The sequence below is a fragment of the Mus caroli genome, unplaced genomic scaffold (assembly GCF_978045245.1).
Source record: "Mus caroli unplaced genomic scaffold, Mus_caroli_1 scaffold_6, whole genome shotgun sequence".
NCBI classification, from domain to species: Eukaryota; Metazoa; Chordata; class Mammalia; order Rodentia; family Muridae; genus Mus; species Mus caroli.
In genome coordinates this window covers 27,956,374-27,981,140 of record NW_028227261.1, presented here as the reverse complement: position 1 = coordinate 27,981,140, position 24,767 = coordinate 27,956,374, and the positions used below count along the sequence as shown (strand labels likewise).

At 47.9% G+C, this 24,767-nt stretch overlaps 1 protein-coding gene across 2 annotated transcripts; it reads right to left on the bottom strand.

Annotated features, from left to right (window-relative positions):
- Positions 1-21,901, bottom strand: Tmem39b (transmembrane protein 39B). 2 transcript variants are annotated; one of them, XM_021159736.3, is made up of 9 exons: positions 21,778-21,901; positions 19,022-19,148; positions 18,209-18,428; positions 17,600-17,683; positions 17,138-17,292; positions 11,991-12,327; positions 9,523-9,710; positions 2,298-2,418; positions 1-448 (listed from the first exon to the last, which is right to left on the bottom strand). In XM_021159736.3, the coding sequence occupies exons 1-9, from the start codon at positions 21,779-21,781 to the stop codon at positions 206-208; spliced, it is 1,479 nt and encodes a 492-aa protein (XP_021015395.1). In that variant the 5' UTR covers positions 21,782-21,901; the 3' UTR covers positions 1-205. The 2 variants fall into 2 exon arrangements, with proteins under 2 accessions (XP_021015395.1, XP_085695050.1); XM_085838924.1 differs by lacking the exons at positions 19,022-19,148; positions 21,778-21,901 and adding an exon at positions 17,802-17,884 and having other exon boundaries at positions 18,209-18,417.
- Positions 21,902-24,767: the final 2,866 nt, after the last annotated feature.

Sequence of the window (24,767 nt, the reverse complement as noted above, 5' to 3'; positions counted from 1 at the left end):
GTATAAAAATAAGACTTTTTTCTTACCACATCAATTATCAAAGAAAGAAACAGTACGTAACAAAAATACAAAGCTCTGGTGGGTTGTTTTTTTTTGTTGTTTTTTCTGTTTTTGTTTTTTGCACCCCTCCCCCCAACCCCAAGAGCCCTTGGCCAGGAAGCCCCTGGGTGAAGCCCGGATGTTGTCTGGAGGATCACCCTGGGACTCAGGAGAAACGGTGGTCCAGGTCTCTCTGGGGGCTGGCTGAGTAGGAGTAGGCTTTGCCCAATACCAGGCGGTCCCGGAGCAGCTTGAAGAAGGCATAGTAGTTGCTGAAGAGGATGAGGGCCAGGGAGATGGTCTGGTGCCACTTCTCTGAGGACATTAAGGAGTACAGCTGGTAGACAATGACGGCACCCTCCAGCAGCAAAAGGATATTGAGGATCCGCAGGGGGTTGCTGAAAAAGAACTACCCAAGAGAGAGACGGGGTAGGCGGAGAGCGGCCAGGGGGCATGCTCCACAAACCCGCTTCTTGGATGAGATCTTGAAGCATGGCGGAGGGGACAAGCTCTTGGGGACCCGTGTGTGTGTGTGTGTGTGTGTGTGTGTGTGTGTGTGTGTATGTGAGCTAGGGGAGGCAGAAAGGTCATGGGTGGGCTCGGCCACACCACCACATCTGTCCACGCTTGTGCTGTACCGCTGCTTCCATAAAAGCCGTGGAAGATACTTCCGAGAAGCCTTTCCTAAGAAGGCTTGCTTGCTATCTCAAACTCTTTTTGGCCTAAAATCAACTTCTTTTTATTTGTTCCCAGGCTGGCTTTGCACTCACAGAGATGAGCATGCCTCTGCCTCCCGAATGCTGGTATTAAAGACGTGCGCTGCCACTATACCCAGTCCCATGCTTCTGTAATGTCACCCTCCCTCTACAGTATCATTGGGCCTGAACAAATCACAATCTTTTTTTTTTTTTCAGTGCTAGGGACTGAACCTGGGCTTTATCTGTGCAGCAGAATTTAGTTCAGCAAATCTTACGTCAGCAGCATAGAAAGACATTTATTCACTTTTAGTTGCTAGACATCAACAGTATGGAGAGCTATTATACTCTACAGCCTAAAAGCTAGTACCTCCTCCCTCCTCTGTAGCATCCTTCCCTACACTGGAAGCCTAGGGGGCGTGGCAACTCTCAGTCTCACAAGGTGTTTCAAAGGAAAACAGAGTGCAGAACTTTAAAAAAAAATTATTTTCTGCCTGGCAGTGGCCATGAACACTATTAATCCGAGAACTTGGGAGACAGGCAGGCGGATCTCTGTGAGTTCAAGGCCAGCCTAGTGTATAGACTGAGTTCTAGGACAGCCAGGGCTATACTGAGAAACTCTGTCTCAAAAACCAAAAAAAAACAAAAAAAGAAAAAAAAAATGTTTCTGCTAAGTTCAAGAGTACTCTATGTCTAGGGATCGATCGGTTCACACGAAAAGCACCTATAACTTAAGGACTGCTTACTGGGTGGGGAAGCAGCAGCGTACTCTATGTCTAGGGATCAATCGGTTCACACGAAAAGCACCTATAACTTAAGGACTGCTTACTGGGTGGGGAAGCAGCAGCAAGAGGAGAGCCAAAGACCAGGATGCTGAGCTGAAAGGCTGTGAGTATCGGAGTAAATCTCCTTTCTTGCTGAAAAATGAAGATAACTGCCCAGGTCAACCATCTCCCAAACTGTGACCCTTAGTACCCTGGATCCACATGGTCCCGGGCTTCAGCAGAGGCTACCTGGGAAGTCAGACAATTAGAGCGCCTTCAGAGAGAGCAGGGCCGTGAGGACTCTGCTGGAAACAGAGCTGGAGGGCAGCAGCCCTGCTGACTCAGAGCACCCTTTCCCCTGTGCTGACTCAGGCCCTCTGCGGGAGTTCCCAAGTTTCTCAGTACGGCACCTTCGAATAAGTTAAAAATACAGGGCACTCAGCACTGAATTATCAGTCTGTTTCTACTGCTAAGGTCGGTCAGTCTGTCGGTCGGTCTGTCTGTCTGTCTCCCAGTGCTAGGTTTAAAGGTGTGAGCCATAAGAACCTTCAGAACCTGTTCTTTTATTGGATGGCCACCTCTTCCTCTATCCTGTACTCCAAAAGATCTGCAACCACAGGGAGCTGCGGTTATACTCCTCTGTGTGGACGTCCTTGGGCTGCATGTGTGCACCATTTTCCTCTGAGTTTTGGCAACAGTGAGAAGAGCCATAACTGTCCTCCCTGCTAAGGCCACCCACCCACTCCCTCCCTGCCTTGAAGATCAGGCCCCACCCTCCTGCCTGGAAAAGAAAACTCACATGGAAGCGGAAGTGGGAGACATCGGAGGGGATGGCCACATTGTAGTGGCCCACTGCTTTGTAGACATTCTTGCTGTGTTTCACCAGCACACCCTGTGGCCACATGCACTCTTCAGTCCACCTGGAAGCACAGTCCAAGAGTACATTTTGTCCCCAGCCCACCCATAAAAATGGATACTAAAGGACTGGGAGCAGAGAGTCCCTGGCTTTATTTCTATCTCTGGTATTTTGACTCTGTGACTCCTTTTCTGGGTCTCAGCTGCATCCTCTATAAAATGGGGGTAACAACCATAAGCAATTCACTGCACTGGGACATCTACAGGAGAGGGGAGGGGAGGGCAGGGGAGGGGAGGGGAGGGGAGGGCAGGGGAGGGGAGGGCAGGGGAGGGGAGGGGAGGGGAGGGGAGGGGAGGGGAGGGGAGGGGAGGGGAGGGGAGGGGAGGGGAGGGGAGGGGAGGGGAGGGGAGGGGAGGGGAGGGGAGAGGAGAGGAGAGGAGAGGAGAGGAGAGGAGAGGAGAGGAGAGGAGAGGAGAGGAGAGGAGAGGAGAGGAGAGGAAAGACCAAGAGAACAAAGGAGTGAGAGAAGTGAAAGAGCGAGGGGCCCAACAGCCCCTTTTAAAGTGAGCTGATATCTTTTCTGTTGCTAGGTAACTGGGGAAGAGTTTAGCCTGAAGGTCAGAAGCTTGGGACATTGCCTACTGACTTCTAGCCATGCTTCTGTTGTGAGGACTGTTGGGGGGCAGTAACACGACCCAGAGTTCCAGGAGACATGAGAGAACTCCTTCTGTCACATGTAGGTAAATTATGACAACCAGGGCCCAGGGTTCAGCATCTCACCTTGACTGGAAACCAGCCTGATTATGCATAGCCCAATGCCCCACAACAGCACAAACTGGCCAGGATGTGGTGAAAGTGGAACACTCCTCCATTGCTGATGGAATTGCAAGCTTGTACAACCACTCTGGAAATCAGTTTGGAGGTTCCTCAGAAAATTGGACATAGTACTGCCAGAAGATTATGAAGAAAACCCTATTTGTCTCACTTGAAATTTCCTATAGGTTCACCACGCAGCTATCTAGGTGGACCTGGGATGAATGAGATGATGCTGGTTAAAATGTGGGGAAGGCTTTGCAGTATCTTTGTGCAGATCTGACACGGCTTCTTGAGATCCTATACGGCACCCCTTGACTTCCACTGCATTGCTCATATCCCTGCATAAGACACGCCCTCCATGGGCTGGTGAGATGGCTCAGCAGGTAAGAGCACCCGACTGCTCTTCCAAAGGTCCTTAGTTCAAATCCCAGCAACCACATGGTGGCTCACAACCATCCTGAACAAGATCTGACTCCCTCTTCTGGAGTGTCTGAAGACAGCTACAGTGTACTTACATGTAATAAATAAATAAATCTTTAAAAAAAAAAAAAAAAAGACACGCCCTCCAAACAGACTCATCTTCCTGGTGTCTTATCCTGGTAGGCTCTTTCTTATCATTCAAAACCTAAGAACCTCCAGGACGTCTTTCTCAAATGCTTTACAGAATTGAGCATCTTCTATTGTTCCTCAAAGCTCTTGTTACTTACTGGTCTACATTTCTCATCATTTACCACTTATTTGTTCCTTATCTGTATCCATTCCTTTAAGAACTAGTGGACAGTATCTACTTCATGTCTGTGGCCTCAGAGTACGCCACAAAGCCTGGCATTGAGAATGAAGCTGGAAGGTGGTGGTGCACGTCTTTAATCCCAGCACTTGGGAGACAGAGGCAGGTAGATCTCTGAGTTTGAGGGCAGCCTGGTCTACAATAGTGAGTTTCAAGTCAGTCAGGAATAATAATAATAATAATAATAATAATATCCAATAATAATAACAATGTGAGAGAAAGAGAGAGAGAGAGAAAGAAAGAAAGAGAGAGAAAGAGAGAGAGAGAGCGAGCCCAAATAAGAGCAGAGTTTCCTTCCAAAGCCCAAAGCCCTATGAGAGTCCAGGGACCTCAAGGTTCCGGGCCAGAGACAGACCTACAGCTATCAGCAGCTCTCATGTAACTATATTCCTGCTTCTTCACTGGTTCACTTAAAAACATACAACCACAAGGATAACCCTCACAGATATAACACTGAATTTTAGAAGCTAGACACAGGAGTGTTCATTTAGAACTTCCTTTGTATAAAGTTCTAGAAAAGGAAAAACTAAGCTATAGTGAAATAAAGGAAGGACGTGTGTGTGTGTGTGTGTGTGTGTGTGCTAGTGAGTGCATGTGTCTGCAGAGTGGCTGAGGGAGGCTGGCCTCACTGGGCAGAGGGAGAATGAGGCTAGCAGGAGCGGCCAGCCTGCCTGCAAGCCCTGAGTTGGTAGATGGGGCTGCACAGCACCCACAGCTGAGGAGAGGAGCTGGGAGCGATCCCGGGCTGTAACATTTGCTCAAAACAGGAAATCCCTAAAGGACAGAGTGTAGAGAGCATAGTACTGAGGTAAATATGTTTGGAAGTGGTAAAAGAGAAATAGGTAGAAATGTTTTGTAAGTGAATGGACACTGAAGAAAGGAAAGAAACTGAGTATAAACAGTCATAGAAGAAATATTACATTTATATAAGAAAGTGAACTCTCCAAGGGAAGGAGAAAGTTAAGGTGATTACAAAGGAAAATGTTTTCTGTATTAAAAAATGGAAAACACAGGCTGGAGAGATGGCTCAGAGGTTAAGAGCACCGACTGATAAATACAGGTCTGAGAGATGGAATGCTAAATTGCAAACAATACAACAAAACTTACAAAACATTTAAATCAGAATTCTGCTGTTTATACAGATGCCAATAAATGAGAAATGATAAATCAGGAGATATGAGTAAAGCAATTCAAAGCCCATATGCTTCAGTTTAAAAATCAGAGCTAGGGCTGGAGAGATGGCTCAGCGGTTAAGAACACCGACTGAGCCGGGCATGGTGGCGCACGCCTTTAATCCCAGCACTCGGGAGGCAGAGGCAGGTGGATTTCTTAGTTCGAGGCCAGCCTGGTCTACAAAGTGAGTTCCAGGACAGCCAGGGCTACACAGAGAAACCCTGTCTCAAAAAACCAAAAAAAAAAAAAAAAAAAAGAACACTGAAGAGAACAATGGTGTACTCATATACATAACATAAATAAAGGGCTGGAGAGCTGGCTCAGCGGTTAAGAGCACTGACTGCTCTTCCAGAGGTCCTGAGTTCAATTCCCAGCAACCACATGGTGGCTTACAACCATCTGTAATGGGATCCAATGTCTTCTTCTGGTGTGTCTAAAGAGAGCTACAGTGTACTTATATATAATAAATAACTAAATCTTTAAAAAAAAAAACATAAATAAATCACACACACACGTATATATATATATATATATATATGTGTGTGTGTTTGTGTATCAGAACTATAGGGGCTGGAGAGATGGCTCAGTGGTTAAGAGCACTGACTGCTCTTCCAGAGAACCTGGGTTCAATTCCCAGCACCCACATGGCAGCTCACACCTGTCTGTAACTCAAAGACCTGATACCCTCATACAGGCGTAATACATGTAGAAAAAATGCACATTAAAAAAATCAGAGCTATTTGCTATTCTCATGTGTTAATGCAGAAATGTCCCTACAATGTCACCTTTTAAGGTTTGTTTTAAGAGAACAAGGTCAGACACCAATGAAGACAAAGCAGCTAGTCTCAGATGGTCCAGGCCTCGGAGACTGCTTCAGATGGTCCAGCCTTGGAGACTGCTTCAGGCAGGACTGCAGATAAGCCCTACATTTCCCTAGCCTCAGGTGACCTCACAGAGTCTGGACAGCAAGTAAAACAGCCAGCTGTCTCAAAACTTGGCAATTTTCAAATTTTCTTAGGGTCCCCAAAAGATGCCTTTACCCCAAGACGGCAAGAAGCCATTTAAGAACATAACCCCCTCATTTGCAAGAGGCGAGCTGGGCGGTTTTGGTCCTTCAGTGGGCTATGGATGTTAAATGTCATTTGGGGGGTTGACTGCAAGTTCTTAGTGGAAGCTGTTTGCTTGGTATTTCCTGTTTTCTTGGGTAATACTTATCCTTCTCAGGTCTCTGATGGAGCTGAAGACTAGACAGTTAATAGTTTTACAGTTTTTGTTGTTAAAGGTTAAAGACATAAAAGCTTAAGTTGTCTAGGATCTAAGAAGATGTCTTAAGGTTAGTAAATGCAAGCTATCAAGGTTAGAGGACATGAAAGCTGGTGGTGACAGAGAGAGATTTGGGTGTAGACTCTGGAGTCTCCAAGGCTGTCAGACGCAAATGGACTAGACACTGTGAATGCGCATCTCACCTGAGAGATCTCATAGCTGCTATTGTATATAGCTTAGTGATGGTAGAGATCAGGCTCTTTCTGGAACTAGAAGGGGGAGATGTTGGGATGGCCTCCTCGAATTCTCTTCAGGTGTGTCTCTCTACCTCAGGTGCTGACTCTGTACTGGAAGAGAGCTCAGCCATGCAGCATTTTGTACAGTCATCAGCAGGCTTTCTAGTTTATATTTTTTATTTTTGTGTTTTCTATCTGCTAATGTTTGTCCTTCCGAATCTGCCTAAAAGAGATGTATCAGGTGTTGTCTCAACTGCTTGTGATAAAGAGCTGTTGGCCAATAGCTGGGGCAGAAAGTCTGAGGGCAGAACTTCTAGGCAGAGTGACACAGGGGATGCAAGCAGAAGGGAGAATCAAAAGTGGACACAGCAGGAGCTATGGGCCTAGAGAGATGGCTCAGCGGTTCAGAGCACCAACTGCTCTTCCAGAGGTCTTGAGTTCAATCCCCAGCAACCAATGGTGGCTCACAACCATCTGTAATGGGATCTGATGCCCTCTTCTGGTGTACATGAACAGCACGCGCACACACACACACAGACACACACGGACACACATGGACACAGAGGGGAACAGACATGGACTGGACCGGAGCAGACCAGGGAGGTAAAGAACTAGCCCCATGGTGGGTCAGGCTGCAGGTTAGAATAGTCTGGCTAAGTTTAAATGGTAGCTAGGAGACTGCTCCAGCAAAAGGCCTAAGTGTTAAACTATATGAGAAGTCTCCATGTCACTATTTAACTTTTGGCAGAATCTGCATAAAGTCCAGCCATAGAGCTGGGCACGGTGGTGCATACCTTTAACCCCCAGCTCTTGGGAGGTTGAGGCAAGCAGATCTCTGATTTTGAGCCTAACCTGGTCTATAGAAGAAGTTCTAAAAAAACAAAATAAAAAAACCCAAAAACCAAAAAACACTGAAAAAACCAAATAAACCAAAAAATCCTGAAAGAATTATACAATTTGTAGTTTGTATAGTATATTTTTTATACAATTTGTAGTTTGTATAGTATATTTTACTTTTTGTAAATTTTACCTTAAAAAAGTTGACAGGGCTAGAGAAATGGCTCAGCAGTTAAGGACACTGCTGCTTCTTGCAGAGGGCCTAGGTTCAATTCTCAGCACCCATGAGGTGGCTCACAGCCATCTGTAACTCCAGTGCTAGGTGGTTTTGACTGCCTCTTCTGACCAGGCATGCAGTCAAAACACTCATTACCACACAATAAACCAATCTAAACAATTAAAATAAAATGTCCACAAACCCCAGCCAGGCACTCTGATGGAGAGGTGAGGGAGATGAGTGCTACACAGGCAAGAGCCACGGTTCCCAGAGGCGTTTAGTCCTGGGATGAGCAGCAGGAGACAAAGCAACAGAAGGTAGTGGGGAAGAGAATGTAGTGTGGGCGAGGTAGGGCACCTGGCTCTTTTGGGTGGTCAGGAAATAAGAGAGGCTAGAAAGAACATTCCAGTGCATAATGGGGAAAGGCTAGACATGGAAGTGCAGAAAGCCTGTGAGAACCCAGAGAGACCCGCTCTGGCTAGAGGCAATGTTAGGTTTCAGGAGAAAAGAAGGGCTCCGGGGTCCTCGCTCCTCAGCCTGGAGGCTTTGCAAAAGGCTGTGATCTTAGTCAGAGGCCTGAGTGAGGTGCAGACATGCACAACTCTTTCTTTCTTTCTTTCTTTCTTTCTTTCTTTCTTTCTTTCTTTCTTTCTTTCTTTCTTTCTTTCTTGTGTTTTTGAGAAACAGGGTTTCTCTGTGTAGCCCTGGCTGTCTTGGAACTCACTCTATAGACTAGGCTGGTCTTGAACTCAGAGATGCACTTCCCTCTGGTAAAGGCGTGCTCCACCCTATCCAGCTGCATTCTATCCTTATACGCTTCCTCCCACCCCTCCTCCAGTGCCTGAGGCTGAGCAGAGCCACTTCACAAAGGTCAGTGGTTTCTCTCAACAGCCTGGGAAGGCCCGGGATTGTAGGTAGCATCACCCAAGGGCACTTGGGCTCTGAGCTCTTCACTCAGGCTGTCAGTCTGCTTGGTCTCCCTCAACACTCTTGTTCTAACTGAGGTCTTGACAAGCAAGAGGTCTCCTCTTAGCTGGTTTCTGACTCAGATATGAGAACCTTCAATGAGGAATGATTGGTATAATCAGAAAAAGGATTCGGCTGAAGAGTTATACAGACGTTAGGCAAAGAAAGAGGAGGCTAAAGGAGGGTCCGCCCAGCACCTCAGGGCTCCTGTGCAGGGGAGGTGTGAACTTCTGCTCGGTAGCTAGGCCTTCTGCCTCACTCATCTGAACTAACTTTTACATGTCTATCTTCCCCCATCACTATGTGAACCTATTAAAGAGTTCACTCACGTCTGTAGCTCTCCCTCCCTGGAGCCAACAGAGAACCAACCACTCTTGTTCTGACTGAGATCTTGACAGGCATACACTGGAAGGTTCTTTCTACTGTTTAAAGTCTTCTATAGCTTATAGGTCAAAGAGCAAGCTACTTGGCCTGACCCAGAGCCCCAGGCTGAAGAGAGTGACTCCTGAAGGAATGGAAAACCTAATGGTTGAGGAACTCTGTGAGCACGTGACAGGAGTGAGGAGTGACTGCATGCATGAGCAGTCACTCAGTCAGTCAGTCAGTGGACGACAGAGCTAATGAGATGGGTAGATGGCTGGGTAGAATCACCTGTCCCTCTCCCACAGCTGGTACATGTGCAAGCTCCATAGAGACCAACAGCAGATCTATGCAGAGCCCCCGCCCCCATGCTCTGCTCATGTATCCGACTACCTAAGACAAGTCTGCTGGCCAACTGAACGAGTGAAGGAGCAGAAGGGTAAGTGACTCCATACCCTGCCCGGGAGCGGAGGAACTGGGCTTGGTTAGGCAGAGCAGGATGGGGTGACTCACGGGTGCTGCAGCACATTGGAGCACAGAGCTGGGTCCACCTTCTGCCAGCAGCCCAAGTGGGCGGCGGCCTTATGCAGCAGGTCACAGTAGCTGGCAGGCAGCAAGCGCTGCATGAGGATCACGGAGGTACTGATGGACACCAGCAGGAAGAGCTCACAGGACCAGCGCTTGTCATAGTAATGTGTATTCTGGGAAGAGCAGGAGGCAGGTCAGGCTCAACATGTCCATAGTGGCCTACTCTCCCTCCCCTCCCTGAGTCTACCTAGAAGCTAGGATAGCACTGTGAAGACTTCAAGACCACCCGAAACCAACAATGACGCACTGCAAAAGGGCAGCTTGGACCCTGTGCCCACCAGCTGATTTCCTAAGGTCAAAACTGCTCTACTGTCCCCTATTCCAGGCCAGAGCATGCAGAAGCATTCGGAGGAGTGGGTCACTCTTGCCTCTGCTGCACATTAACCATGAACTATGTGACTTTTGGCAAATCATTTAACTTGTCTGTTCTTTCCTTTCCTCATAAGTTAGATGAGGGTAAGAGGAACCACAGACAACCCAGGCCTAAAGAGATCTGAATACATAACGAAGTTCTCAGCAGAAAGAGTCCTCTCAACATCCACTTTAATATATATATATATATATATATATATATATATATATATATTTTTTTTTTTTTTTTTTTTTTTTGTGGGCTGGTGAGATGGCTCAGTGGCTAAGAGCACAGGCTACTCTTCCAGAGGTCATGAGTTCAATTCCCAGCAACCACATGGTGGCTCACAACCATCTATAGGGGGATCTGATGCCCTCTTCAGGCAGGCAGATATATATGCATCGGAGTACTCATACGTTAAATAAATAAAATTTTAAAAAAATTAGTTTGTGTGGGGCTAGAGATGTGGCTCAATGGTTAAGAGCTCTTTAAGAGGAGCTGGGTTCGGCTTTCAGCACTGATATGGTGACTTATCCCTACCTATAACTTCAGTTCTGAGGAATGTAACACCCGATTCTGGCCTCCGAGGGCACCAGGCACAGAAATGGTGCACAGACCAATAGATGTAGGCAAAACCACACATACACATTAAAGAAAAGAATATTTTATGTGATGTGAATGAGTGTTCTGCCTACATGTATGTCTGTGTACCATGTGCACACTGCGCCTGCGGGGACCAGAAGACGACCCTGAGTCCCTTGGAACTAGAGTTAAAGATAGTTATGAGCTGCCATGTGGGTGCTGGGAACTGGGCCACTGAAAAAAGCAACCAGTTCTCTTAACTACTGAGCCATCTCTCCAGTCTCTAACCTCCATTCTTTAAAATTTATCCTGGGGCCAGAGAGACGGTTCAAGAGGTAAAAGGTGCCTGCTTCCAGACCTGACAATGTGATTTCAATCGCCAGGACCCAGACTGTGGAAGGGACAGAGCATCTCCTACAAAGTGTCCACTGACTTCCACATACACACCACAGCATGTACATGCCTACCCACACACACCCACACACCCACTCACACCCACAGAGGCAGGCAGACAGGCAGACAGAGTGCATCTGGAACAAACTTTCACGTCTATTACAGCTAAAGAAAGTTAAAAGAGAAAATAAACTTTCGAGGTCTCTCAGACCCAATGACTCCTGGTTTCTTTCTTTCAAGATTTTTTCTTTCATGTATGAATACTCTGTGTGTGTGTGTGTGTGTGTGTGTGTGTGTGTGTGTGTGTACCACATGCAGCAGTATTTGCAGATGCCAAAAGAGGGTGGCAGAACCTCTGGAACTAAAGTTACACACCATGTGGGTGCTGGGAACCTGGTCCACTGCAGGAACAGTCAATGCTCTTAACTGCTGAGCCATCTCTCCTGCCCCAGGTATTGGTTTCTTTATTCAGTGGCAAAATAGGACACTCCTGGACCTGTACACAAGTAGCCACTGACATATGAAGTCACTTCCATGGATCAGGAGTCCTTGGACAGGTAACTCCCTTTCAGGGAACCTTGTCCTCTGTATTCCAGATCTCCAGGAGAACTCCTATCACAACTGGCAGACCTGAGGCTGCAGAGGTGACTCAGGTGGTCAAGTGTTTGACGCACAAGCATGAGGACCGAGCTCTACTGCTCAGAACATGTAACAAAGCTGGATGTGCGGGCTCGGCATCTGTGTGTCCAGCACTGGGAAAGCAGACAGGAAGATCTCTGGGTCTAGCCCAGTCAGCAAGCCCCAGACTCAATGACAGAAATAAGGTGAGAGCAACTGAGGAACACAGTCAATAGCAATCTCTGACTTCCACCTATATGTACACACACACACTCACAGACACACATACACTCACTCACAGATACACGGACACACAGACATACACACACACAAACACACATAGACCTACCTAGAAAACAAAGAAATAACAATAATAAACAACAAAAGCCCCAGGAGGGCTGGGGGCCGGGGGAGCAGCAGGCCACTTGGCTTGCGCTAAGCTATGTACCTTCACAAACCAGACAGGTACAAAGGCCACATAGTAGGCACTCAGCATGGAGCTGACAAGTACTTCCTTCATTCGCCAATTGAAGTCCATTTTGAGGAACTCAACTTCATTGCGAATGAGGCTGGGTGACAAGCAGCAGGCGTGGGTGGGCATGGCTTCCGGGCCATATAGCTGTCGCGTATGCTGCTTCCAAGTCTCCCGCAGTGTCAGAAAGTAGTCCCGACTCCTTGCCAGGCCACTGACTGCCTCTCGGGGTCCCATGGAAGCCATGTGGGTGAAGAGGTTCGTCTTGCGAAGATCATAGTTCAGCTGCAGGAACGGAATGTACATCCCAAACCTGCTGTGGAAGACAGACGTGAGAGGCCAGGCCTATCCTCAGGTCAGAATCCCAACCCTCAACCCAGGCGTGGGGGGACTTCCCTTCTGGGCTTCAACCCTCCCATCCCACCCTCCTGTCCCTCCCCGTCTCCATCCAAGTCAATGGTTCAAAATATGTCTTAGTCTCAAGTGCATGCTGGAACTGAGGATACAGAAGGAAGCAAGAGGTAAGGTCTTTTCTGCATGGTGATAACTAACAGTCACCATGGCAACCCACACTCAGCAGGCACAGCCTATGATCCAGACTAAGTCTTCTACATGCAACCTCTTCTTTCTTAGAATCTTAGCCGGCATTAGGTGCTATGACTTTACCCTCTTCTCAAGGCAGCTGTACGTCAGAGCAGTGCAGTTAGTTGTCAGGGGTTATACAATTAGTTACAGAAGAAACAGAGTCTGGGTTTACACACAGAGCTGTTTGGAAACAAATAAATTAAGAAAAACGGAAAAAACAAAATAAAATATAAAACCCCTCCAATCAATTAAAAGCAGAAGGTAGAGAGCAGGCACTGTGGCGCACACCTTTAATCCCAGGACACGGGAGGTAGGCGCAGGCAGAGCTCTGAGTTCGAGGCCAGCCTGGCCTACAGAGTGAGTTCCAGGACAGTGAGGGCTACAGAGACAGACCCTGTTTCAAGCAAACAAAAACAGCATAAGGTGGACATGGTAGCATGTGCCAGTAATTTCAAAACCCGGGAAGCGGAAGTAGGAAGATCATGGGTTCTAGGCTGCCTTGAGCGAAATACTGAGACCTTGTCTCAAACAAACTATATCACAATGCCACAGCATAGATTTAGGTTGTATAACTGGGTGCATATGTAAGACAATGTTTTTCACTTTGCAGGGGGCGCATGTCACAACAAATACTTCTGTGTCTATTATGTGCCAGGCGCTGAGATAGAGCCTTGAACAGTACACACATGTCCCTACACAGCACCCAAGTGGGGTTAGGAAGACTTAGTCAAGAGGTTTTGGAGTGTGTGGCTGGGACTCTGAGGACAAACTAGACAGGTCCCATACCTTGAAAGAATATCACGTATGTAAGTAGCATGGGCTAGAATGATTTTGGAGACAGGGTCTTACTGTAACCCATGCTTGTCGTCATCCTTAACTGCAATCTCAAACTCGAGCTCTCCCTGCCTACACCTCCTAGGTGCTCCGGTCATAGGCACGTGCTCCACTCTTGACAATATGTACTCAATAAATAAGCCTGTAGTGACTGATGGCTGTGTCTGCATTTCACATGTATAGTTTCCCATTGGCACACATCTCTAAACAATAATTAGCAGCTTCACTCAAGGTAGTAACTTTTTACATAGCATTTACCCTGTATTAGGTATTAAAGGTACTCTACACATTGTGGTATACAGGAAAATGTGCCTTAACTGTTTATCATCGTTACATCATCATACATACAGGATCTTAGATTTTGGCACCTGGACATAATCCTTTAGAGATGCAGACAAGTAGGTAACATATCAAAAAAGTGGGTAAAAGCCAGAGAAACGGCTCAGTGAGAAAAGGCACTTGCCACCAAGCCTGGAAACCGGACTTTGACTCCTAGAACTCATATTTAATATAAATAAATCATTTTTTTTAAAGTAGAAAAGAAATCTAAATCAGCAAAAAGAAAACTTAATGGGCAGTGGTGGCACACACCTTTAATCACTCGGGAGGCAGAGGCAGGCAGATTTCTGAGTTTGAGGCCAGCCTGGTCTACAGAGTGAGTTCCAGGACAGCCAGGGCTACACAGAGAAACCCTGTCTCAAAAACAAAAAAGAAAAAAAAAGAAAGAAAGAAAGAAAGAAAGAAAGAAAGAAAGAAAAAAAGAAAGAAAGAAAGAAAGAGAAGGAGAAGGAAGGAAAGAAAGAAAGATGGTACAAACTATACAAGTCAAATCTTTGCTGCCTACTCACTTCTTCCAGTCCAGTGCCCCAGATCCTGAGGTCCAGCTGAATGAAGCATGAGAACCGAAGCCCTAAATGGGGGCCCCCAAGGACAGGCCATCACCTTTTTGGCCTATGGAAGCACACAATCTGACAGTGAGCACCTAAATCACTGCTTGCTAGTTACTAGTTACTGCCAGGCAGTGGTGGCGCACGCCTTTAATCCCAGCACTCAGGAGGCAGAGGCAGGCAGATCTCTGAGTTCAAAGTCACCCCAGAACAGCCAGGGCTATGCAGAGAAATTCTGTGGCAGATGTGTGGGTGGGTGGGTAGGATTTATATACATATATAAATCTTTATGTGTGTGAATATTTTACCTGCATAAATACATATGCATAAAGAGCCCTGAAGGGGCCGGGCGTGGTGGCGCACGCCTTTAATCCCAGCACTTGGGAGGCAGAGGCAGGTGGATTTCTGAGTTCGAGGCCAGCCTGGTCTACAAAGTGAGTTCCAGGACAGCCAGGGCTATACAGAGAAACCCTGTCTCGAAAAAACCAAAAAAAAAAAAAAAAAAAAAAAAAAAAAAAAGAGCCCTGAAGGGAGGAAGAGGGTGTCAGAGCCCCTGGAGGTGGGAAAGGAAGTCAAACCCTGAGGGTAGGAGAGCGCATTAGGGCCCTCAGGATTGGAGAAAGGCACTTCTGAGCTGCCACATGGGAATGTCCTCTGCAAAGAACAGGAAGTGTTCTTAACTACTGAGCCATCCCCCAGACCTCAAGAGACAAGTTTTCTATATACTAGCCTGGACTTGAACCTGGTATGCAGCCAAGGCTAAGCTTGGGGCTGACCCTCCTGCCTCCACTTCAGGAGGCACCTCAGTGCTGAATCCTACAGAGTGCATGTGGTTCTGGGGACCTCTACCCAGAACCTCCTGCATGCTGGGCAAACCCTCCGCTTTATCTCTTCTAGACTTTAATTATGACTGACACACCTCTTATAAAAACAGTTAATTCTATAAAAGCCTGTTCTGTTGCTTTTCTTAGTTTTGTGGTACTGGCAATAAAACCTGAGGGCATGCGCACTTCACACCAGCACTCTACAACTGAGAGGTATTCCAAACCCTCTACACAAGCTGTATTGATTTGGTTTGGTTTGGGTTTTTTTTTTGGGGGGGGGTGACACAGGGCTTCTCTGTGTAGCCCTGGCTGTCCTGGAACTCAGAAATCCGCCTGCCTCTGCTTCCAAAGTGGTAGAATCAAAGGCGTGCGCCACGACTGCCTGGCGGTTTTGGTTTTTCAAGGCAGGATTTTATGTAGTCCAAGCTGGCTCCAACTCACTGTGAAGCTGAGGGTGACCTTGAACTTCTTTTTTTTTTCCCCCAAAGATTTATTTATTTTACGTATGTGAGTACACTGTAGCTCTCTTCAGACACACGAGAAGAGGGCATCAGATCCCATTACAGATGGTTGTGAGCCACCATGTGGTTGCTGGGAACTGAACTCAGGACCTCTGGAAGAACAGTTGATGCTCTTAACCGCTGAGCCATCTCTCCAGCCCCACCTTGAATTGAACTCTTGATGTTCTCCCATCTACTTCCCAAGTGCTAGAGTTACTGGTGTGTGCCCCAATGTCCATCACTACACTTAAAAAAAATACATCCATATTATACTATATGTTAATATAACATACTGGGGATACTGGGGCTTTCTTTCTTTCTTTTTAAGATTTATTTCTTTATATTATGAATCTAAGTATACTGTCGCTGTCTTCAGACACATGAGGGTAGGACATCAGATCCCATTACAGATGGTTGTGAGCCACCATGTGGTTGCTGGGACTTGAACTCAGGACCTCTGGAAGAGCAGTTGGTGCTCTTAACCACTGAACCATCTCTCCAGCCCGCAGCTGGTAATTTTTAAACTCAGAAAAACTCTACTTATAAAGCAGGCCTGAGAGCCCCTGACCCAGCATGCTCTTAGTCTGGCAGGGTAGGAAAGTGGACAGCCCCGCTAGGAAGCTTTCCAAAGCCAGAGCTGGTCTATCCTGAGGAAGCTCGGGAACCAGAAAGGACAAGGTGGGAAGTAACTGTTAATGCCCAGGCAGCCAGGAGAGGAGACTGCCTGACTCTGAACCAGAAACGGGCAGCTCTAGGCTCTCCATCTTGAACAATTGAGTCTCTAGTGAGGCAGGCGAGTGAGCTAAGCAGACACAGAGACAAGTGAGTATGCAGACATGTATACACACAGCTGTGTGTCACACCCACATTCATAGAAACATGTAAACAAAGACTTGAAAAGCCCCCAAGTCCTGGCCAGTGGTGGCGCACGCCTTTAATCCCAGCACTTGGGAGGCAGAGGCAGGTGGATTTCTGAGTTCGAGGCCAGCCTGGTCTACAGAGTAAGTTCCAGGACAGCTAGAGCTATACAGAGAAACCCTGTCTCCAACAACCCCCCCCCCCAAGAAGAAAGAAAATCCCCCATGAGATTTCATAAGCATTGAGGGAAAAGGGACAGAAGGAAGAAGGGGAGGAGAGGAGGGATACAGAGAGAACAGAAAGTCAAACAAGCAAACAAACAACAAAAACAGAAAGGAAAAGAAAAGAGACAACTCAAGCCCATGCATTCCCAGTTGCCAATGTCCCTCTGGGTACTGAGTCAGAAATGAATCCCATTCCAACTCCATCAGTAGAGATGGAGTAGCTTATCCCACTTCAGTTTCTTCTATTAAGAAAGCCTAATTATCCTGACCTCAGGAGATGTCATCAGACGCCATGAGAGGTTACTGTTGCTGCCTGTCTGCCTGTGAGTCTTCCAGACACAGGCCTGAGAAGCCAGCCATAAAAAGGGCAGAGTCCAGTGTCAGGTGCCGGGGTGAGGAGAGGGTACTCACGGGTAGCAGAGGAACAGGAGGTGCAGGAAGGAGTAGGTCCTGAAGAGGTGGATGAGGGACCGGCACAGACTCCAGCCTGTCGCCGTGAGAACGGTGAAGCGGGTGAGGAACAGCAGGATGGAGCGGAAGAGGGAGACCTTCCCCCTCTGAGAAGCCTGGGTTGGGGTGAGATGCGACAGGATGGGGCCTTGGATGGAGGCCACAAGAGCTATGCCCCTATCCCACCAAACATGGTCCAAAATCCCACCCAGGGGAAGGCGCACAACAGCCTGGGAAGACTCTGGCAAGGTCCACCTTTCTGATGCCTAGTGGATCAGGAGAGCTAATGGGATACCAGAAATGTTTGTCATGTCCACAAGGTGCTCAAAGAAAATGCTAAGGGCTAGGTGTGTCTCCTTGGCATCCCGGGGGGTGGGGGTGGGGATGACTCCAAAGCCCCTGCCAGCCTCTAGACCCAATCACCTCCTTCACGATGGACCCGATGAATCGGCGGCCCAGAACAATGGCGGTCACCATCAGCAAGTTGAAGTCGATCAGGTGGAAGTTCTGTTGGGGGCAGAGGCCTGGGGGTCACATGGGCCCCTTCTTCATACATAGGCTTCTCTTGTACCCACTATCTCCCCCTGCCCAGTCCTTTCCACAGAGACTGTCCCCATTCTCTGACCTTCGTTGGCCTCCAGCTGACTCAGGCCAGGAAATTACCTAGAGGAGTAGAACAGGACCCAGAGAAGGGAAGTGGGACAGTCCCTGGGGATAAGAGAGTGGTGTGTGAGCCCTCTTGCTCCGACACCGTGTCCCTGTCCCTGAACCTCTTCCTCTGTCCACCCTGAAACATTCATACATTTCCATGACTCATCTCTCAGATAAGACTTAGGATCCATCCTGTCAGGATCAACTCTGCTGCCTCTACAGTGCCCAGCATCGTGAAGAGTCCCCAGTCTCCTGTCTCCTCTACATCCATTATGCCCACTATGGAACGGGGTATATAGTGGGTATACAGTGAAGATTGATAAGCTACGCCACAGGCACGAATGCACACACACACACAGCGGCCCCTAGTGGAGCACCTACCAGGGAGGTGTGGGAGGGTGGGTGCGAGGGTGGATACCACCAGACTGTCTTATAGATGTTGATGTAGTGCACGAACAGGGCTATGAGCTGACAGAAGAAGAGCTGGAGCTCGAACAGAATGCTGGCCTGGACGGGCAGCTCGGGGATCTTGCAGTGCTGTAGAGGCACAACGGTCTGTGCAGCTAGTGGAGGGCTGGAGAGGCCCGTCCCAGAAGTGGTCCTGCAAGCGGGAAATAGTGACTGCAGGAGCTAACCTGGGAACCCGACCCGGAGAAGCTTCTGGAACACACAATAGTGTAGTACATCAGAAAAGGATGTGATGAAAACCTCAAAGGAGCCGGCCGTGGTGGCACATGCCTTTAATCCCAGCACTTTGGAGGCAGAGGCAGGCGGATTTCTGAGTTCAAGGCCAGCCTGGGTTACAGAGTGAGTTCCAGGACAGCCAGGGCTACACAAAGAAACCCTGCCTCAAAAAAACAAAACAAACAAACAAACAAAAATAACCCCTCAAAACGATGAGGTCTTCTTCCCATACATCCCAGGAGGGAATTATGAGGCTTGCTTTACAAATATGGAAAAGGAGGGCCAGAGGCAGATGGTAACCTGTGTGCTATCAGTAGGTCTGGAGTAGAACCTCAACGGGAACAAGAGCATGGTTGCTTCTACAGAACCTCATCTCAGTGACCAACCTCAGGGCTCACTCTGGTCCCCTCCAGCCCCACCAGGCATGTAAGATAGTCCGTGCTAAAATCCAGAAAGGGACAGCTTGGTCCACACTCTGACAGGAAGGGGTGAGACATAGAGGTGCCTTACCTGCTTCGAGAACGGACGCTGCTCACGGATGCACTAGAAGAGTGGCCTCCACCAGAGGCCCCAGATGATCCTGGCTCACAGAGCGGGTTTCGATAGTAAGATGTCCTGTTGGGACCTCTTCGTCCTCCTGTAGGCCATATACCAAGGATGACAGCAGTGCTATCTTAGTTAACTGGTATTTCCGTGTCTTTCTTCCTTCCTTCTTCAGTTTGTTTTTTGAGACAGGGTCTCTTTATGGAAGCCTGGCTGTCCTGGAACTTGCTATGTTGATAAGGCCTGCCTTGGGCTCATGCATTTCATTTTCTCATTCAAACCTCCCGGGAGCCTAGGAAGCAGCTCCTGCCTGCTTCTTGTCACCTGCTATTCTCTGCCTGTGTCCCACCCTACTCAGAGCTCCAGGTAGCCATGGCCCCTCCCTCTCCAGTAAGCACACTTGTCACCTCTTGCGTGACTTGTCCATGGTGCATGTGGAGTTGGGCTCAGGTGTGCACAGTTCTACCTTGTCCTTGTTCCTGTCACTTCCAAACAGGACCTCTCACTGGCCTGGGACTTGGCAGTTAGGTCAGGCTGGCTGACTGGTGAGCCCCAGCAATCCTTGGGTCTCAGTCTTCACAGTGCTGGGATTACAAGCTCAGACCATCACACCTACCTTTTACATAGGGTCTGGGGACCAAACTCAGGTTCTCACGCTTGTGTGGCAAGCACATTCAGCACTAAGCTATCTTCCCAACACTTTTTATTTTCTTTTTAGTTTTATTTATTTTATGTATAAGAGAACACTGTCACTGTCTTCAGACACACCACAAGAGGACATTAGATCCCACTACAGATGGTCGTGAGCCACCATGTGGTTGCTGGGAACTGAACTCAGGACCTCTGGAAGAGCAGTCAGTGCTCTTAACCACTGAGCCATCTCTCTAGCCTCCCAACCCTTCTTTTTCATTTTTTGGTTTGTTTGAGACAGGATTTCTCTGTGTAGTCCTGGCTCTCCTGGAACTCACTCTGTAGTCCAGGCTGGCCTTGAACTCAGAGATCTGCTTGCCTCTGCCTGCCATGTGCTAAGACTAAAGATGTGAGCCACCACTGCCCAGTCAATGTCTTTTTCCTTTGTGCTCTTTGCTTACCAAGGTTCTTTCTGAATTCAGAGCTCACTATTTCACTGACTGATCGGCCTCAGGGTTCCAGCTTTGCCTCCCGGTACTGGGACTGATTACAGGTGGGTTATCACACCTGCCAGGCTTCTACCTTTTTTTCCCCACAATTCACTCTCTGAAATTATCTTTTGTTTTGTTTTGTTTTGTTTTAAGATAGGGTTTCTCTGTGTAACCCTGGCTGTCCTGGAACTCACTCTGTAGACCAGGCTGGCCTCGAACTCAGAAATCCGCCTGCCTCTGCCTCCCGAGTGCTGGGATTCAAGAAGTGCACCACCGCACCGGGCGTGAATTCACATTTTAAGCGACTAAGTAGCACAGAATAGCCTCAAACTCACAATTCACCTGCCTCAGTCTCCCAAATGCTAGGATGACAGGCATGTGCTACCAGACTGTTATTTTTACTGCCGTTTCCCTTACTCCGGTTCACTGGACCAGTTTGGTAAGATTTTCAGAATCTGAGTCCTGAGCTGCTCAGCGCTGGTATTTGCTGGATTTCATCTGGATCTGAGTCTCCAGATGCTACAATCTGGCCAGGTTTGAGATAAGTTTTCCCTCCAGGGCCCTGAGATCTAACTCAATGACCCACAGCCTGAGCTTAACATCAGAATGGCCTTAGAAAGAGAGCGGTGGTTGGGAATCCCAAACTTAAGATTTTTTTTTTAATTAGGTATTTTCCTCAATTACATTTTCCAATGCTATCCAAAAAGTCCCCAATACACTCCCCCCCCCAGTCCCCCACCCACCCACCCCAAACTTAAGATTTTACAAAGCTATATTCCTTAAGCTTAGTAGTCTACCCTAAGATCCTAGGCAGCATCCTGCACATAGCCCCCAAACTCTTAATCGAAGTTATACCTTCCTCAACTTCCTCACAGCAACACAGTAGCCTCTATTCATACACACTGTGCCCAAGCTTTCCTATCTCTGAAGGTTTTCTGACAGCTCTTCACAATATGCATGTCCAGAAAGCTGACTTCAAGCCCCAAACCGGAAGCTTTGTTCACACACTGTTATATTTGGTTTGGAAACACCCCCCCACACACACACACACACCCTCAGCCCAGGAACTCTGCCCACACCCACTATCTTTTAGAAGCTCGGCACCCACATAAAGCCCCTAGCCCAGAAACCCCGCCCACACACAACTGTCAACCCCAAGACCCCGCCCACAAGCCGGGCAATGCTCTTTAGGACTGGAAGCTTGAATCGGAATGGACTCCCTTGGTGGGCTAGGTGTCCCTGCGGCCCCGCCGCTCTCAGTGTAAACCCCTAGAGTCCAGAAAATTCTCTCCCCTACCAGCAATCACAAAAGCCGCACCCTTAGCTCTCAGCCCCTCCCACCAGGGTGCCCGGCCCCCGTCTGCAGACAGGAGAATTGTGTGCCCCAAAGAAAGCCTGAGCCCCTCGGGGCCGTCTCCCTTTTGGAAGCTCCGCCTACCACGCAGTGACCCGCCCCCTCAGGACCGGAGGGGCGGGGTCCCGCCTGCGCCGCGTCCCTTCCCCTCCCCCTCCCAGCGACTCTGGTCCGCGTGGGGAGGCAGTTCGCAGCCAGGCTCCCCGCTATCCCGCGACCCCCGGACGAGCCCAGCCAGCTCTGCTCACCCATCTCCTTCCCCCGGCGCTCTCCGCTCGCCGCCGCAGCTCCTGCGGGCAATATGTCGGAGGCGACGGCGGCCGAGAGAGGACTAACCGCCGCAGCCCGGGCCGGGTATCAGCCGCACGCTCCCTCCGGCTGCTCAATTTGCATGCTAGGCGGGCTGGGAGTCGGGAGCGCGCTTCTTAAAGGGGCCGTTTGGACAAAAGCAGTGCTAGCGCTCTTTGTCTTGCCTTTCCCCATGCCTTTCCCGCAGCTGCTGCTCAAGAGATTCTGGAGCGGGCCAACCCACCTCTCGTGTTTCTTCACCCTGTTCTGACTAGAGGAGGACACCAGAGCGGCCTTTTGCCTCTAGTGAAATCCTGGTTTTTGTGCAACACAGTCACCTCATACTCAGCGAGTTCCAAACTGGGCTTTCAGTACTCTTAGGCTTTAGTGTACTTTGGCCCACCCTAGTCAAAATCTACGAGTCATTTCCCCTATCTTCCAAAACTCTGTATCCAATTTTTGGCCTCATTTTGATGACCCTAAACTCTATCCATTTCTCATGTTTATTCCACTGTTGATTTCACTGCCACCACCTTAGCTAAGAGCCTGTGCCTGCCATTTTCAAATTTCGAAATAATGTCCATAGGTATTAATAATAACCGCCTATTAGGGTTCTTAACATTTTAGAATTTGGTGTGCGGGAGAGAGGGGGGATGCGCAGAGCAGTGGACTTGGGAAGACAACCGGTAGGAGTACTGGTTTTTCTACCATGTAGGCTGTCGGGCTTGGCTACAAGAACCTTTACTTGCTGAGATATCTTGCCAGCCCTTTGATTTTGGTTTTTCAGACAGAGCCTCTGGTAGCCTGGGCTGTCCTTGAATTTGCTATGGATTAGAGGATGGCCTTGAATTTCTGATCCTGCTTCATAGTGTCGGAATTATTACTCCCGCTGACAGATTTATGCAGGGATGGAAATCAAACCTAATGCAAGCACAAATTATCTTGTAGGCATGGAAGATTAAATGAGACAACCCATGTAGTACCTGTTTTAATCAGTGTTAGCCATCATGTTTGGCAAACACTTAACAGAGGAAGCAAGTAGCTACTGTTCCTGTTAGTATAATTTCTTCCCTTGCAAGACTAATAAGCAATCTATGGGGATGAGGGTAGGAGATTAAAACTAGGGCCTCACACAGACTAGGCAAGTGGTCTATCACTCAGTTATATTCCCAGCCTCATAAGCAATCTTTATATTATTGTTGTTGTTTTTTTATTTTTTTAAATTTTATGTATGTGAGTACACTGTAGCTGTACAAATGGTTGTGAGCCTTCAAGTGGTTGTTGGGAATTGAATTTTTAGGACTTCTGCTCCCTCCAGTCAACCCCACTCACTGGGGCCCAAAGATTTATTATTATACATAAGTACACTGTAGCTGACTTCAGATGCACCAGAAGAGGGCGTCAGATCTCATTACAGGTGGTTGTGAGCCACATGTGGTTGCTAGGATTTGAACTCAAGACCTTCAGAAGAGCAATAAATGCTCTTACCCATTGAGCCATCAAGCCAGCCCTGTTGTTTTATTTGACAAGCTTTCACTGTGTAGCCCTGGCTGTCCTGAAACTCACTTTGTAAACTCTCAAATGGAGAGACCCACCTGCCTCTACCTCCCAAGTGCTGGGATTAAATTCGAGCACCACCACCATGACACCCAGCTCCTCACAAGCAATTTTAATTATCTTGTGACTTCACAGGTTATCATAATGCTTGACACATATTAATCAAACAAATTAGAAGATATTTATAGATTTTACAGATTTTAAATTATAAAGGCAGACAGACATGAAAATTAGTAAATTCTGTAGTATATTAGAAGAGAAAGCAGGATGAAAGGAAAAATGGGAGTGTCCAGATGCACGTTTAAATTGGATGGGGAAAGAAAGCAGGCTTCCTTGAAATGAGTCAGAGGAAGTATCTGGGGGAGAGGGAAGATTCTAGACAGAGGAACAGTGCAAGGACACTCAGCCTGATGTTTAAGTAAAAAGGAGGGAGATGGAAGTGGGTAAGTAATGTGGGGATGACAACTGCATCCATGAGCCTGGCCAATAGGCAAGCACGCAGGCATTTTCTTAATGACTGATGTGGGAGGGCCCAGCCCACTGTGGGTGGTGCCACCTCTCTGCATGTGATCCTGGGATGTATGAGAAAGCTAGCTGGGGAAGCCTTGGGGGCAATTGTTACTTCCCATGGCCTCTGCTTCAGTTTCTGACCCCAAGTTCCTTCTCTTCATGAGGAACCACAACTTTATGATAAAAGAAATCTCTTTACCACGATACTCTTGGTCCTGGTGTTGTTTGTTTGTTTTCCAGACAGGGTTTGTCTGTGTAGCCCTGGCTGTCCTGGAACTCACTTTGTAGACCAGGCTGGCCTTGGACTCAGAAATCCACCTGCCTCTGCCTCCCGAGTGCTGCGATTAAAGGACAGCCAGAGCTATACAGAAAAACCCTGTCTTGAAAAACAAAACAAAACACACACACACAAAAAAATACAAACATTGCACATAGTGAATTCCCAGGAACTATTTACTGAATTGATTTGGCATACCTACAACTCAGTGTAAGACAGCAAGGGCACCCATGGGTCCAACCCGCTTTGTATGACCACTTGCTCGACGGCCATTGTTTCCAATAAGAAAGATGACTCTCCTTTGGGAAATCTGCCTTCCTCAGTTCATTTGTGGTCGAGGCTTCTTGAAGTTCCAGCGGGCAAATGATCGAGAAGTCAAAGCACTCCAACAGCCCTGCAACTCCAGACAAGTGGCTGGCTCGAGTTGAGGGGGAATTAGTCATCTAAGTGAGGTTAAATGAGATGTTTTCATAGCATATACATTACAGCTATCAAGAAAGAAATCTTGAGATTTTCTTGTGATGGCTGATGAAAGCAAAGGCTTTGAAGAAATGTCACCTGCAGCCACCCTAGCTGCCAAGTGATTTGGTCTCCCAAAGACATTTC

Bases quoted from the DNA above. Each gene is read 5' to 3' on its own strand.
- Tmem39b (XM_021159736.3), bottom strand. The intron at 12,328-17,137 runs GTGAGTACCCTC...CTTCCACAGCAG, and splicing joins CTCCTGTTCCTCTGCTACCC to GTTTGGGATGTACATTCCGT. The intron at 449-2,297 runs GTGAGTTTTCTT...TCTCTTGGGTAG, and splicing joins TCTCCCACTTCCGCTTCCAT to TTCTTTTTCAGCAACCCCCT.